The sequence below is a fragment of the Glycine soja genome, chromosome 14, assembly GCF_004193775.1.
Source record: "Glycine soja cultivar W05 chromosome 14, ASM419377v2, whole genome shotgun sequence".
Taxonomy (NCBI): Eukaryota; Viridiplantae; Streptophyta; class Magnoliopsida; order Fabales; family Fabaceae; genus Glycine; species Glycine soja.
This window is the reverse complement of record NC_041015.1, coordinates 5,282,774-5,296,901: the sequence shown is the minus strand read 5'-3', so window position 1 is coordinate 5,296,901 and position 14,128 is coordinate 5,282,774. Positions and strand designations below refer to the sequence as shown.

Below are 14,128 nucleotides of genomic sequence, written 5' to 3'. Positions count from 1 at the left end.
GCGTCTTGCTTGATAAAACAGATTAATTAAGGGGTTTAAATGATTTAAAATTTCAGATCTCTTTTTAATGAATGGTTCAGGACTGTCACATTAATTAGCAATCACAATGCGTGTTTAATTTAATGATAGACAACATGAGCATTGAGTTTATTTCTGGTCTAATATGATTTTTAATTAGAAGAAAAAAATATATTTGGTTATTATTAAGAATGCGTTTGTTAGGAAGAAAGGAAGGAGATATAAGGAGAGAGAGAAAGAGAAAATTGATGAGAAATAGGAAATAAGATGTTAATAATAAAATTCTTTTAAAGATCTAAATAATAAATTTTAGTGTGATTTGTTTCTTAGCTAGATCGTCAGGCTATATAGTGTAGGTGTCTTTGTCTTTTCTTTGCTTGTCTTCTTGCAGGTGTGTTGGTTGAGACATTTTTTACTTTGCTCCTTTGCTGCTAAGATTTCTTGTTCAAAGAAGTAAGTAGTGAAAATTATAACTATTAATTAATTTCTCAAAATTACATTTGAGAGGTAAGAAATCATTTAATTTAAACCAATGGTAACATGTGACCATGGTGGTCACATGTCTCAAAATCTGCAAGCAGCAGTTGTATATCACTGCTTTGCTAGACAAAATATCTTTATACCACTGACACAAATTTGAAAACACATTTTTTACTTTTCTTTTTTTCTTCAGGTTTCACTCTCTTTGTTCTGGTGCTTGCTTTTCGTACCTTCCAATGAAAGTGTGAAATGTGTTTTTTAATACTGTAATAAAAAATTTACATGACCTATGAAAATATCTTGTGTTCAATACTACTGTTCCTATCGAACAGAAGATATAATATCTTTATGCTAGCTTGTCTTAAATATGACGGCTTAAATTCTTTTAACTTTTTCTTTGTCCAAAAATTCCAATACTTACATGCATTCTAAGTTGAGTAAACCTTGAAGTCCTTTGTGCCTCTTATATAATACACAGGTTTTGTTCCGTTTTGTTGGAATAGCTAGAGAAGAATCACACATCACAAATTAATTATAAACAAATGAACTTGTAATTAGCTTTGGAGGCTTGGACACAAATCACAGGTTACTTGCCACTTAAAATAGGGTATAGGCGTTTCAAGCTTGGTACATGTTGTTAAGAAAACTGGAAATAAATCCATGCATTGTACTGTGAGTTATTTAATTATAGTAATAAAAAATGAGTTTTGCTAATTTATAGCATTGATTAAGAAATTAAAAAAAGAAAATACTTAATAAGAAAAAAGATTGTGTACTGATAATGTAAAATATTTTATACATTTATGTTATTATAATCTATTATACATGGTAAGTTTATTGAGTTTTAAAATAATTATTTTAAAATAATTTATATTGTAATTTTTAATTGAATAACAATCCAATTTTTTTTACACCGTTAGTATATAAATATTAAATTCATATTTAATATAAAAATTATAGAAAAATGCAAAAAAAAAAAAAACTACAGACACTATAATTTTCTATCTCCCAATAAATTAAAAAAACTTTCTATTTCAATTTTCTTAAAGAGTATCTTTATGATCCTGATTAACATTTTCGTTAAAAAAATAAATTTTCATTACTTTTAAATAATTCGTATTGACATTAATTTATTCAAAAAATTAATAAACCAACATTAATATGAGAGAATAATTGTTGGTGCCATATCATACAACTTGCGGTAGTAGTTGAAGTTCGTTTGGATAAGTGTTTATCTCTTTCTCGTGCACAAACTTTTTTACCATCTTAATTTTGTTTTGAGGGAGCATCGATCATTTTGTGGTTTTCAATTGATCATTCTTTTGAAAAAGTGCCATATCATTTTTTTTTTTATATGTAGAAAATGAAGACAAATACACGGGTTTACAACAACTCATGGTTTGGAAAAGTGTTTAATTCTTCCTCTTACTTATTGACCAAAAAAAAAAGTTTCTTCCTCTTACACAAACTCTTTTCATCATCCTAATTTTGTTTTGAGGAACCATCATTTTGAGGTTCTCAATTTAACATTCTTTTTGCGTGTTAAAGTTCTTCTTTGAAAAGAAAAAACTCATAATAATGTTAAAAAAATTATACAAGTCATTAGGTGTAACATAATTTTATATACTGATAAATTCAAATAAATATTTTATTATTTTTTACAATAATTTTTATATTAATTAGTTTAATAATTGTGCAAAGTGCCTTAAATCATAAAATTTAAAAATTTATGATTTGACCTTAGTCAAAATTTATAAGGAAATTCTTCATAGACTTTAAAAAATAACTCAAAACTCTAAAAATCTAATATCAATTACATTTCTTGTAATTCATATAATTATGTTTTATTTAATAAAATAGTATGAAAAAATTAATATTAAATTCAGAAATCTTTCATATTAAAATTAACTTCCAAAAAATCATAAAATGAGATTTTAAATAGGCAAGTATTAAAATATTTAACTAAATTGCATTATATTTTTTGGGTTTATGACCACAAGTATATATTCTATGGAAAAGAAAAGGAGGGGTATCACACTCACACTAGTATAAAGAGAACTCTAAAGTGAAAAATGAGAACGTAAGTTTCACGCATTATTTCTTTTATCCTTCGAATATTTTTTCTAGAAATATAATAGGAAAATGTTATTCTTGAGTATTTTAAAAAAAATAATATATCCGGTAATAATTATTTTATTATCTATCTCTTAACAGATATGGGGATAAATTTTTCCAACCTCATATTTCAAAAAATAAAAAGACCAACTGTGAAACAAACGCTCCCAATATTAATTTTCCTTATACTTAGATATTGCATAACTCTATCTCTATATTAATTTTATTAGTTTATGATATAATATTTTTTTGTTGATTTAATACTTGGATAAAGCACTATAGACTATAAGTTTCGAAAAACTATGATTGGACCATAATCAGTCAAAATTTATAAAATAGTTCATAGATTTTATAAAAAAAAACCAAAATCCCTAATATCCTCTTATAATTTTTATAGATACTTTTATTTATTAAAAATAGAAAAGAAATATTTAAATTAATTGATAAATTTAAAAATAAATTAAACTTCTTGAAAATATAAAATAAAATTTAAAATAATTAAATCTTAAAATATTAAACTAAGTTGTATTACTATAGTAATTTATAAGTATTTTTTTTAAGAAAATAAAACTTAGACGTAGTTTTTGGAGTGCTTTTGATATTTTTTTGATTAAAATCAGAGTTTTACTTCAAAAATTCATGCATGTAATGAAAATTTACATTAAATACCAATGTCAGTTATTCAAGTACTGGTACAAAATAACCCCCAGAGTGTATTTGATAGGAGCAAATTTTTTTCATGCTGACGAAGAATCAAGATTCCTAGGTGGGAATTATAATTTTTAGAAATGATTAAAATATGTTTGATTTGTGATAAATATTTTTGAGAATATCATATAATTAATTTCTTGACAATCAAAGATTTATATAATATTTTTTATTAAAAAATTTAATTATTTATTACACTAAATGATCCAATAAAAGAAATATAATATTTTTATTATAATAGAACTTTTTTTTAATGCTGAAAAGTTAGATTCTCACCTTTTCTATGAGAGTAATTTTGTAAAAAATATAACTACAAATATATCCATGAGAAACATTATTTAATCGAAATGTTATTTTTAAAAAGATATAAAAATTATACATTCTTAACTTTAAATTGATGGGAAAATAAATTTATCCTTTTATGGACTTCAGACATTTGATTAAACTAGTATAATTCTTCATTACAACTAATCCACATTCGGTGATATGTTTTTTTTTAATGATAAATGTGTGTCATACGTGGAAAATGGCACCATGGCAACATCCCATTGATTGGCTATAAAAGAGAGTGGATATGTTTTTTTTTTTTTTTAAATGATAAATTAATGTGTGTCATATGTGGAAAATGGCACCATTTATAGGCTATAAAAGGGAGTGGTAGAGTATGCCCCTTGACATCCCATGAGTCAGTAAGCCAAGCGAGAGAAATATGTGTGGTCGAAGAAATTGAGTATGCCCCGGCCAGTGATACCCGTTATTACTCTATTTCTATTTCTATTTCTATTTCTATATACTTTATTCTTTTATATTTAATCATAAATCCTATTTCTACTCATTTTATTGGTTTATATTTAACTTTAAGTTTTTACTTTTCTCGTGTTAATTTTGTTTGTCTATACTTATAACACGATATTCCACTTCTATTTTAGTTGTTTCATATTTATATAAGCTTCTTATAACTTCTCTTCATTGTGGTAAACTATAAGCATTGTTTTACCACGAATTATATTAATTTTATTAGTTTACTTTTAGTTATAAATAATTGCTCCATTGTCCTATTCCTATTTATTTATTAATTTATGTTTGTTATTCATGTTAATATTATTGTCTTATATAAATTGATTCTTAATAATTTTCTTTTAATAATGTTACTTATTCATTGAACTTAATCCAAATTATTTTAAAAAAGTTTGTATACTTAAATTGAAACTTTAGTATGAGTATGCTAACCAGTTATAATTAAATAAAATCTTAAAGTACACAACTCACTCCTATTAAAAAAATAAGGATAAGTGTATAAGTTGCCAAATGCTTATAAAATATTGAGCTAATTAAACTATTGGTATATCTTAAGATATTTTTTAGTTATAACTTCATTGAATGTGTATTTTAGTGAATCTTATGTATAATTCACAGCCTTGAATTTTGCATATGCAAGAGCTAGTTTGGATTTAGACATATATATAATTAATTATAAACTAAAGCATTTACTCTTACTCTCGATCTTTCTCTCTCTGTCTTTTTTATCTATGATATATAACTTTATATTTTTACTTTTGCATATTTCAACTGGACTAAGCTTGTGTTTGGTGGATACTAAAGAGGATGAAAATAAAAAATAGAAAAAATAAAAATAAAATAAAGAAATTAAAATTAAAATGTGTAAAAAGTGAGACCCCATTGAAAAGATGTTTTTATCCTCTTTTTCTCCTTTATTTCTCCTCCACCAAATAAGGGCTTAGAGTTGTTTTTAGTTAATTGTTTATGGTGTGTACTTTCTAACACTTCACATTATTCACTTACAAATTAAATTTACTCACAGGTACCTGTAGAGCGTGCGTGAAAACATATTCAAACATTTTGTCAACAAGATTTACTCTCACTGAAGAATGATCTCTGTAGGCTTGTGGCATCTCCTCCAAATATTTACATGTTTTCTGCTTTTGACTCAATCATTTTCTAAAGATGATCGAAAGGTAAATAATATATATCTACGTTGCTTGACCTAGCGACATAAACTGTTTGTCCGTACGAAAATATACATTTGAAAATATACATTTGAAAATATATATACTTCAAGTATATCTTTAGAGAGTGGGTCCAGTTTGTATTTGATTTTCTCTCTCTCCTATTTCCCATTTTTTAAATTATATTTTTATGTTACATATTACAATTTTTAGGTTAACAAATATTGGATTATTTTTAAAGTTAATAAGAGTTAATTTGGATTATTTTAAAAAATGATTTTATGTGAGGTTGAATATTTTAATTTCTCAATCTCTGAACCCTCACATGCAACCTAGTAGGAGTATTGAATTTAAATTCCTTCTTCATTCATCTTGCTAATGCACTCTAATCATATTCTATATACAGACTTACATCGTCTACATGGGCGATTATCCGAAGGGTGTGGGATTCGCAGAATCACTTCACACTAGTATGGTTGAGAGTGTCCTCGGCAGGTCATATATTATTTACCCAATAATTGCTCCCCATTTTTATTAGAATACATATAAAATAACTACCTATATTAGTCTCGCATTATCTATATATATTTCAAATGTTTAAGTGTTTATATAACTTTCGTATGTTTGGATGTTTGGAGATAATAATCAATTCAACATTAAGAAGTTAAATATGCTCATTTTTATTATTAATTAACGATAATTACCAAATAATAATATTAATTAAAGATAGAAATTGGTCAAACTAGACTTACTTTAAATTAATGATCTTATATTGTTTAGGTGGAGGCTAGCGTGGATAAGTCATTTAAGTGATTTATAATGGACCACTTTTATCTAGCATAAGATTCATGTCATCCACATAGTGTTATGATACATGATCATGATTAGGATGGTAAACATAAAATTAACTTCTTTGTAATTTGATCTATTTAGTTACAAATTATAAAAAAGAAAGAAGATATAAGATGAGTTAAATGGTTAAAAGAAAAGAAAATTATAAATGTAATCACCCGTATTAACAAAATTAATATTTGACAATAAAAAAAATTAATTCTAATTTGTGTCCCTAACGTGTCCAAACACAAGACTTAAATGATATTTTCAATAACTCAAAGAAAACTAAATTAAATAAATTATTCTCAAGAAAAGGTACTTTGATAAAATTTATTGTTTTAATTTATTTTAATTTATATAAATGAAACTTAAGACTAATACAACTAATTACGAACCCACATGCAATAATATATAGGTTTGTTTTAATTAAAAGGTAAATAGACTCAACGTGTATTGCACTTGATATTTACACCAAAAAAACTATTGCACTTGTTTTGCTAATGCACTCAAACTTCCTTTTTTTAGTATGAGTGGATTTAGAAAAAAAAAAACTAATAAAATTCTCTGTTTTAGTAAGTTTTATTTAGAGATAGAATAATAATAATAATAATAATAATAATAATAATTTATCATTTAATTATAAAAAAATAATTTCTCCCTCCTTTTCTGATTTGAGTGACATTAATTTTTCAAGTTATTTCTTTTCTCTTATCATGTGTTCACACCAGACATTAAAGTGAGACATTACACATCATGTTATAGATCTGACTTTTTTTCTGTCTTTTTTCATGCTGTCCTTATACTATTCCATTAAAATAATAATGCATAATAGCATATTAAATGGTGATATTTAATTTTAAAAATCATGAAAATTATATAATTTCAAAAGACAACAGAGAAATAAAATTCATTAGGTGAAAAACAAATTAATTACTCCTCAAAGTAAAACATTACACATCATCAATTATATATAAGTATCTAACAATTTGATTTAGACAAAAAAGAATAGTGTAAAGATTACTCTAAAATAAGGGCGTTCTTGTGAAAATATTTTCAATCAAGAGCTTTCTCTTTTGGGTGGGAATTTCTTTTTTTGGCCAAATACTAATTACAGTTCCAAATAACATATATCCTCCATCCAGAAATTTTCCACCAGATGCTTTGCTGCATAGCTACAAGAGTTTGAATGGATTTGTGGCGAGGCTAACAAAAGAAGAAGCAAACAGAATGAGAGGTAATTTTAATACGCATGTCAGTCAATATATATCTCACGTACGATGTATACACTGTGAAAAAACAATGAGACATTAATTTGGGCAGGAATGGATAGTGTGGTCTCTGTTATACCAGACAGAATCCATAAGCCACAAACAACAAGGTCTTGGGACTTTCTTGGCTTCCCCGAAAATGTTCAAAGAAACATTATAGCAGAGAGCAACACAATCGTTGGAGTGATCGATAGCGGAATTTGGCCTGAATCTGATAGCTTTAATGATGCTGGATTTGGTCCACCACCAAAGAAATGGAAGGGCATTTGCCAGAACTTCACTTGCAATAAGTACTTAATATTAATTTGTTAAACAATTTAAATATGTTTAAAACTTTTGATAAATGATGAATTTTTATTTCAGGTCTTTAATAAAAAAATTTATTACATTAAATAATTGATATTATTAAAATTTTTATTTTAAGTCTATCACCAATTAAATTATGACATGACACTATTTCAACTGGTAATATATATTAAGAAGATTTATTTATAATATATCACGTCAATGATGATATATATAAAAAAATATTTTAATATATCATAATCTAATATAACAAAAAAATTTATTAAGAATTTAAAATAAAAATCGATCATTTATTAAGAATTTTAAATATTTTTAAGGTTTTGTTAATATATATATATAAATTTGTTAATAAGGCATATATGATGATGCATGTTTGTAATTAAATGGCAGCAAAATAATTGGAGCACAATATTTTCGCACTAAGGGTTTTTTTGAGAAAGATGACATCAAGTCTCCAATTGATACAACTGGTCATGGGAGTCATTGTGCTTCCACTGCTGCGGGAAACCCAGTTAGGTCCGCGAGTCTATTAGGGTTTGGCTCAGGGACAGCCAGAGGAGGAGTTCCATCAGCACGTATTGCTGTGTATAAAGTGTGTTGGGCAACGGGTTGTGACACTACAGACATCCTTAAAGCCTATGATGCAGCCATTGCAGATGGTGTTGACATCCTTTCCGTCTCAGTGGGAGCTACACAGCTTACACACAACAAGTATTTTAAAGACGTACACGCAATAGGAGCTTTCCATGCAATGAAGAAAGGCATATTAACATCAACATCTGCGGACAATTTGGGTCAATTAGGTCCTTACTCAACCTCAAAGTTTGCACCTTGGTTGCTTAGTGTAGCTGCCTCCACCATAGATAAAAAGTTTTTCACTAAGATCCAGTTGGGAAATGGCAAGATCTATGAGGTAATACATACCGCCTCTTTATATATACAACAAAAGAGAATATTTTTTTTTAATCCTAATTATAAGAAATATGATATTACTTTTAAGTGTATTATTATTAGATTTCTTTTCTACATTTAATTAATTTTGAGGTTTATTAATTATATATATATTGATTTTTTTATGAAAATGGATGTATTTATTGAAATATTAATAAAATAAGATATATTTATAGGTTGATTTTTTTTTATAAAATAACCACCTCGTAAACAATTTAATGTTACGGTTAATTTTAAAATAAAATTGAAATTTATAATATTATTAATTAAAACCAATTAATTTAATTGTTTTTATTCATGATAAATTAAGTGTTTGTTTCTTTCATATATATATATATAAAAGACCAAATGTAGTATTAAAGGATTATGGATACACATTATATTTTTAAATCAAACATTTTACATGATACCATAATTTCATAATAATTTCAAATATTTTACATCCGCTAAGTTACATTTGAGCATTCATCTTTAATAAATATAATTAAGGGTAGTTTAAGAAATGTATTTTTTTTTATATGAAATCAAGAAAACTAAATAAACTTAACTAACATTTTTTGTCAATGTAAAATTAGGTATTTTTATTTATATTTGAATTTAGAAGGATTATTTCTTTGTGTTGATTGATTTGATATTTTTTAAAATTGTAAAAAAATAAATATCATATATTATGATATTCAAAATTACATAACTTCAATCATTCTGTATGTGATACATTATTAACTTTCTTTCATAAATAAAAATAGTTACATATCATGTGGAGATTGGTTGATTGAGATTGCATCATCTTAAAAAATGTTAAAATTTCTCAGGTGCAAAAGGAATATAAAAAATTATGACTTAAATATGTTAGAGATTTTTAAAATATATTTAAATTTTGTAATTGCTTCCTATTTTTTTTTCATTGTGTCTCAAAATTTAAAAGTTTTGTGTCAAATTCATGTTGTTAGTCTTAATCTAAAATGTGATGACATGACTTCGTCTATGTATTGCTGACACATTTAACTAAAAGACATATCATCATGTGTTTAAATGAAAATTAACTTTTGAAGTTTTAGGAATCAATAATAAACAATTTTTTTTAGAAATTAACTACAGAATTCAGATATATTTTAGAAATCTTCACAATATTTAAGCCCAAAATTATTGTAAAAGTGTGACAAATAATTTTCTTTTCCTTCTTTCTTTTTATAGTCATGCAAGGTTCCTTTGATCCACATCAATGGGTGCACTGTTACTTGATTTAAAAAATATTATAATTATTTTTGAAAATATTAAGTAACCTAAAAGATTTCACTCAACATATGCAGGGAGTTTCAGTAAATGCATTTGATCTCCACAATATACAGCATCCATTAATTTATGCTGGAGATGCATCCATCATCAAGGGTAACAGTTCCAATGCTAGGTACCAACATTTACCCATCTCTCCTTTTTATTACTATTTTGGTACGTATGTACGTAGTTACTAGTTTTTTTTTCTATTACATTTTAAGACATCATCCTAACATTATCACTTGTTAATTAGGTATTGCCAAGAAAACGCTTTGGATAAAGCTTTGGTGAAGGGAAAAATCCTTTTGTGTGATAACATTCCTTATCCATCATTTGTGGGATTTGCTCAAGGGGCTGTTGGTGTTATAATTAGAAGTAATGTTTCTTTAGCTGTGTCAGATGTATTTCCCCTGCCAGCGGCTCACATTACTCACAATGACGGGGCACAAATATATTCTTATTTAAAGTCAACAAGGTACAAAACTTTTCATTAAGATTAAATATATGATATAAAAATGAAGTAATATTTAGTTAATAATCATATTATTGGTTAGTACAACACTTAAATTGTATACTTAATCACACTAGCTAGATCCATTTTTTATACACAAATGAGATGGAACAAATTAATATACATGGGTGCATATAAAGAATAGATTTAGTGTGATTAGATGTATAATTTAAATGTTATATTGATCAATAATATAATTATGTACCACATATTGTTTTATTTTATTGCAGAGGATTTACACTCATATGATATAATATTTTGTTTAGTCTTGAATTGATTGATTTATGTATGTTACCGAACATTACAGTAATCCAACAGCGACTATATTTAAGAGTTATGAAGGCAAAGATCCATTAGCCCCATATATTGATTCATTCTCAGGTAGAGGTCCAAACAAAATCACTCCAAATATTCTAAAGGTAACTTCACGGCATAATATTTATACAATCAATCTAACCGTTACAACTAGCTAGTACAAGGTTATTTGCTTATTGCAATTATCTCTTGATGTTGTAGCCTGATTTAGCTGCTCCAGGGGTTAACATTCTAGCTGCATGGTCTCCAATTGCTCCTATCTCCGGAGTTAAAGGAGATAAGAGAATTTCAAAATACAATATACTATATGGAACTTCAATGGCATGTCCTCATGTTACTGCAGCAGCTGTTTACATCAAATCATTTCATCCCAACTGGTCTCCTGCAGTGATTAAATCCGCATTAATGACAACTGGTAATGGTTTCCTTGGTATCCACACATATAGTAATTATTCTATCTATTTTTCCTATCTATCACTTAAAAAAATATACTCCCTCCCTTCATAGTGACTGCACATTTAACCATTGAAACAAACGTCTGGCTAGCATGTGCTCTTAGAGTATTAATTAAAAAAATTAAAAAATATATATTTATAGTATAAACAATAAGATAGTATAAAAAATTTATAAATAATATATTTTTTTACATTTCAATAAAAATATTTGTAATTTAAGTTCCCTAACCAGTATCTTTAGGTCCTTAGGGCATTAATTAATATTTATCTTTAAAAAATTCTAAATTATTTGATGTTCTTATTTTTCAAATGAAATATTCAAATATTCATTTCAATTTTCCTATGTAATACATAATGTTACTGAAATTAACAAAAGAAACAATTATATATATTTTAGTAAAATTATCTTTTAATAAATGTTAATTAACTTGAAATACTCATTTTATTAGTCTGTCTGAAAAACCTTAAATATCTGCCAATTTAGGACGGAGGGAGTACAAAGTAGATCTTTCTTTCCCACCTCGGATACTGTTTTTTTATATATATTTTTATTTGTATGAATGCTGCTTCTTAAGATAACTAGAAAAAAAAAATAGGAGACGGGAACAAGCAAATTTGGTTTTGTTCACATACATGTATAGGATGTAAGGTTTACTTTGCTATGCGATATCATATTTGAATCACTCATGATCCTTAAATCAAAATAAAGGGATTAGGATTGGAAACATTTTATCAATAACTCGACCTTTCTTTATATTGTGACCTTCTTTTCCTTCATGTTTCTTTGTGCTAGCAAGCACACACGTGTATAAATCAGGGCCGGCGCAACATATTTTTAAAGTGAGGATTTTATAAAATTAATAGTGATAGTGATAAGCAGTTCAAGAACAAAGGAATACAGAGAGAAAGGAATAAAAAGGGTGACTTTTGGGTTGATTTAGGTGAGAATTGAATATTGAGGGGGCCTTTGAATCTTTGATATAACCAATTAAAAAATATCTTTATTAATTGAAATTAATGAGTAATTATTTTTTTTCTTCAAACCGATTATTATTTACGTTGGAACAAATAACAGAACAATTATGGACCTTACAAAAATTATACAAATACTATTGTTAATCAATTTGTTTTGGGCCTAAAGCACGACCTTTAGTTGCTTTATGCTAGGGCCGGTCCGGTATAAATATAGGATAAAAATGCAAGGACACCCCTATAAGATTAGTTTGATAAAATGGAATGAAATAAAAATTTGAATAAATATTTTAATTAAAATACAATAATAATGTAAGACTCATATTACTTTTTGAAAATTTCTTCTCTTTCCTGACTACAATTTCTCTTCTAGGGGGGTTAGACACTTTGAAAGAAAAAGCCAGTAAAGTGTGAATATCATAAGTAATATAATTTGATATGAAAAAACAAATAAAAATAAGAAAAAAAGTGTCAAATAAATGTCTATAATATATGAATGTTCATATTACTCATAAATATATAAGGAACATGTTTTTCCTTACACATTTTTTTATACCACCTTTACACCCATAATTTCGTTGGAAAAATAAGGAGAGAGAAATTTAAATGAGCTTAATGAGAGGTGTGGATAATGTAAGAAAAGTGGGGCGTGAAAATATTAGTTATATATATATAAAGAAAATAATATAGAAGATTATGCACTTTTATATATAAGTTTCCACTTTATACATTTTTGTTGGGGAAAAATAGTCGATTAACTTAATCCATGGAGTTGAAGGGGTTCAAGTTCAAAATTACATATCTATTTCAATTATCTTGAGGTCTAATTTAATGGGTTGAGTATGTTTATGACCATCTGTCTTCGTTTTATTTATTTATTTACAGCTACTCCAATGCGTGATATACTTAATCATGGAAATGCTGAATTTGGTTATGGTGCTGGGCAAATCAATCCTATGAAGGCAGTAAAACCTGGATTAGTTTACGATGCTACTGAAATTGATTATGTCAAGTTTCTGTGTGGAGATGGTTATAGTGGATTTATGGACAAAATTACAGGAGATAATAAAACCACTTGTACACCAGCAAATACAGGAAGTGTTTTGGACCTTAATCTCCCATCTTTTGCTCTATCCACAACTCGCTCAAAGTATATTAGTGCCACTTTTAGTAGAACTGTTACTAATGTTGGATCAGCTAAATCCATATATAAAGCCACAGTAACTACACCTCCATCATCTTCTTCCTTAAACATCAAAGTAGTGCCAGATGTTTTGGTCTTCTCGTCTTTGGAGGAGAAGATGTCGTTCACCCTTAAGATTGAAGGAAGCATTAACAATGCAAATATAGTTTCTTCGTCTTTGGTTTGGGATGATGGCACTTTTCAAGTAAGGAGCCCCGTCGTTGTTTATGTTCCTCCGTAAGTTCTCTGCTGCGAACACTTGTCAATGAAGAAGCAAGCAACATGCATGAATGGAAATGATTAATGTGTTATTTATAATCGGTTTGCTTTTTCTTCTTCCCTTTGAAGTGTTAGTGAATAAATATTCTAGGTGTGTTCTAAGCCAGAATTGATGGCAAGTGCTTTTGTAAGCCAGGAATAAAATCAAGATAACGATTTACTATTATCTAAAGTATTTTCTATTCATCCTTCTTGAGTAATTTAAATGTCATTATTATATACTCCATAATCATTGGTCATGAGTTAATTGAAGTGAGTTGGAATTGAAGTTAGCAACTAATATCATAAGTTCTCTAATAACCATTATTAATCACTAAAATATGGCCCCTCGGTCTCTCATTCACATCTCTTCTACTGTGAATAACATATAGGTATTTTTATCCTTTATCTTTTTCAACCTTTATTTTTTTAAATCTCTTTCAACCTTTTTACTAAAAGTAAAAGTACTTTTTCTTCCTTTTATAACTGTAAATTAAAGACTCAAACAAATT

General features: G+C 26.9%; 1 protein-coding gene across 2 annotated transcripts; it reads left to right on the top strand.

Moving 5' to 3' along the window:
• Positions 1–3,964: 3,964 nt before the first annotated feature.
• Positions 3,965–13,823, top strand: LOC114383500 (cucumisin-like). Of its 2 annotated transcripts, none has more exons than XM_028343179.1 (11): positions 3,965–4,051; positions 5,144–5,297; positions 5,695–5,783; positions 7,265–7,356; positions 7,443–7,680; positions 8,087–8,609; positions 9,958–10,055; positions 10,176–10,397; positions 10,741–10,852; positions 10,950–11,163; positions 13,061–13,823. In XM_028343179.1, the coding sequence occupies exons 2-11, from the start codon at positions 5,211–5,213 to the stop codon at positions 13,597–13,599; spliced, it is 2,214 nt and encodes a 737-aa protein (XP_028198980.1). In that variant the 5' UTR covers positions 3,965–4,051; positions 5,144–5,210; the 3' UTR covers positions 13,600–13,823. The 2 variants fall into 2 exon arrangements, with proteins under 2 accessions (XP_028198980.1, XP_028198981.1); XM_028343180.1 differs by having other exon boundaries at positions 3,988–4,074.
• Positions 13,824–14,128: the final 305 nt, after the last annotated feature.